Source organism: Argentina silus (genome assembly GCF_951799395.1).
Source record: "Argentina silus genome assembly, chromosome: 1".
In the NCBI taxonomy this organism is placed as follows: domain Eukaryota; kingdom Metazoa; phylum Chordata; class Actinopteri; order Argentiniformes; family Argentinidae; genus Argentina; species Argentina silus.
In genome coordinates this window covers 24,860,839-24,863,478 of record NC_139655.1, presented here as the reverse complement: position 1 = coordinate 24,863,478, position 2,640 = coordinate 24,860,839, and the positions used below count along the sequence as shown (strand labels likewise).

The 2,640-nt window shown below is 44.8% G+C and overlaps 1 protein-coding gene across 1 annotated transcript in view; it reads left to right on the top strand.

The window, feature by feature from the left end:
- Positions 1-379: 379 nt before the first annotated feature.
- The window catches only part of sh3kbp1 (SH3-domain kinase binding protein 1), an 18,852-nt gene continuing 16,591 nt past the window's right edge, over positions 380-2,640 (top strand). The window contains exon 1 of the mRNA XM_083670639.1: positions 380-581. Coding sequence (XP_083526765.1) covers positions 578-581 — 4 coding nt within the window. The 5' untranslated portion in view covers positions 380-577. The remainder of the gene's footprint in view (positions 582-2,640) is intronic.

Genomic DNA, 2,640 nt, shown 5'->3' with positions numbered 1-2,640 from the left:
AACCAGAGGGGGGCAGCAAAGGACAGAAAATTGACATCCCTCATTGTCTTTCTCTTTCTCTCTCCATCTCCTCTTCTCAGTGGACCTCATATACCCTACAAAAGTCAAACTTTTTAGCCTGCTCAAACATGAGAGTGAGAGTGACAAAGTTGCTTTTAGTGAAACAAAAATAGAAACGCACATCTCTGACTCTGATAGGCATTAGTTTCAGTTGAGATTACATAGGTGTATTATTTTGGATTTTACGATTTCTCGCGAGATTTGTGGTATATGTGGAGAGAGAGAGAGAGGGGGGGGGGGGGAGGAGGGAGGGAGGGAGGGAGGGAGAGAGATTTCTGTACATCAGCGCTTTTCCGTTTTTTGGCCGCTCGCTCTGCCTCCTCTCGTGTCACCGGTGAAAAAAAACGGAAGGAATATGGTTACATCGTGCGCCCCTCCCGCTAAAGTGCTGTAGTGGATCTGTTGTGCGGGCGGCTGGGGTTCGGTCCGGTTTAAACACCCCTTATAACCACCGGATTCCTGCCTTTCCCGTTATACGCCGTCTTCTGGAGCACAGACGGAGCGCCGAGGGGCATAAATGGGTAAGATGTGACGTTTTAACGAAGAGAATGCCGAAAATAGACCGGGTATTTTCACTCTGCGCATCTGGAAACGATGATTCGAAATGCGCACAGATGCGCTTGTTCAGCTTGCCTACGTCGCCCGCATTCATAGCTGCGTGTTCTATACAGTAGGCTACACGACCTGTTATAACGGGATGCGTGGGTGTGTAGCGCGATACAGTCTACATCTCCTACACAGTTTGACTTGCAGCCCAGCCGCCTCCAGAGATGAGCAGATCTACATTGATGAGTTACAGATGTTGACACGTTTACATTCGCTCTTTTCTCTCTGTTTCTGTGTGAGCGGCTGTAACAATCCTCCTTATCGGTCTCATCATTTCACCGGCGGCGCGCAGACATTTAATGTTTGCGTGTGTATAGTATGTGTCGAGAAAGAGAGCGAAAGAGAGAGGGAGTGAGGAAGTAAGTAGATGGTAGATACTGTATGGCCTTTAGCACACATAAACTGGTCGACAGTTGTAGGCCTACTGTATGCCAGATCATGACCTCTCCCCCTCTTGTCATTCTAGGCTCTTCTGTAATGTTCAGGAAACAAGAAGAGTTCTGGCTTGCTTGCGTGTGTTAGTGTGTGTTTCTGTCAGGCCTTCAATTGGAGAAATTAAATCACCAAATTAAGAGATAACATGCTAAATCACAAACACCCTCTCTCTCTCTCTCTCTCTCTCTCTCTCTCTCTCTCTCTCTCTCTCTCTCTCTCTTACACACACACACACACACACACACACACACACACACACACACACACACACACACACACACAACACACCCCTCAGGGACCATAAACAATCTCATTCACAGATAAGCATGTCTAAGGTTGGTGACTAGGCTAAAAGAGTCTACAGGGACTAATATGATGGTGTTGGATATCCATGAGTTAGAGCGTCATCTGCCTGCATGCATGCATGCATTACCTATCCCCTGAGACCCCCCTCTCTCTTTATTACATTATCTATCCCCTGAGACCCCCCTCTCTCATTTATTACATTATCTATCCCCTGAGACCCCCCTCTCTTTTATTACATTATCTATCCCCTGAGATCACCCTCTCTTTTCTATTGCATTATCTATCTCCTGACATCACCCTCTCTCTTATGTCACATTATCTATCCCCTGAGATCACCCTCTCTCTTTTATTACATTGTCTATCCCCTGACATCACCCTCTCTCTTATGTCACATTATCTATCCCCTGAGATCACCCTCTCTCTTTTATTACATTATCTATCCCCTGAGATCACCCTCTCTCTTTTATTCGTTGACATTTACACTCATATCCTCTACACAGTATACACTAATATCATTCTTTGCTGAAGTATGGTTGAGACATACCAGCATGAGAAAAAATGAGTTAAATACAGGCCAGTGGTGTTGTCAATAGTCTGGTGAAACAAAGAGACATATTTTCACCGCTAAATGTGCCTTGCCTCGCAAAAAAAACGGAATACTGCATGTGTTATTATGCACATATGTGGAGTTTATAAGCACTTTTACAGACTGTTTTCTGTAAGAGAAGATCTGTGATACATTTACTCGTTAGCTCTGTTTTATTCTAGTATCTAGTTCTTATTTCCACTCGTCGCAGCTTCTTCCTCCGATATCATATCCCTTTGCTGCTATCCATGGTGTCCATGGATGGCCTGTGTGTGGTGCTCAGGGTCAGGGGTCAGGTATGATAGTCTCGCTTGCCAAGACTCGTAGGCTTTACCCATGATGGTATAATGAGTGTGTGTGTGCTTTAGGTGTAAGGTTAAGATAGGTATGAGCTAGAACACATTCAGTACATTAGGGGCTGTATCAGACCAAGAATAGCTTGTGGTGTGTGTGATTGTGTCCATTGTGTGCATTGCACACACACTCAAACATACACAACAAGCTATCTTTGGTCTGATATAGCCTCTAATACTGTAAATGTACTGAATGTGTTCTAGCCCATACCTATCTTAACCTTAAACATAATGCACGCCCACACACACGCCCACACACACGCACATACAGTATATTGTTCTGGCTAATCTCAC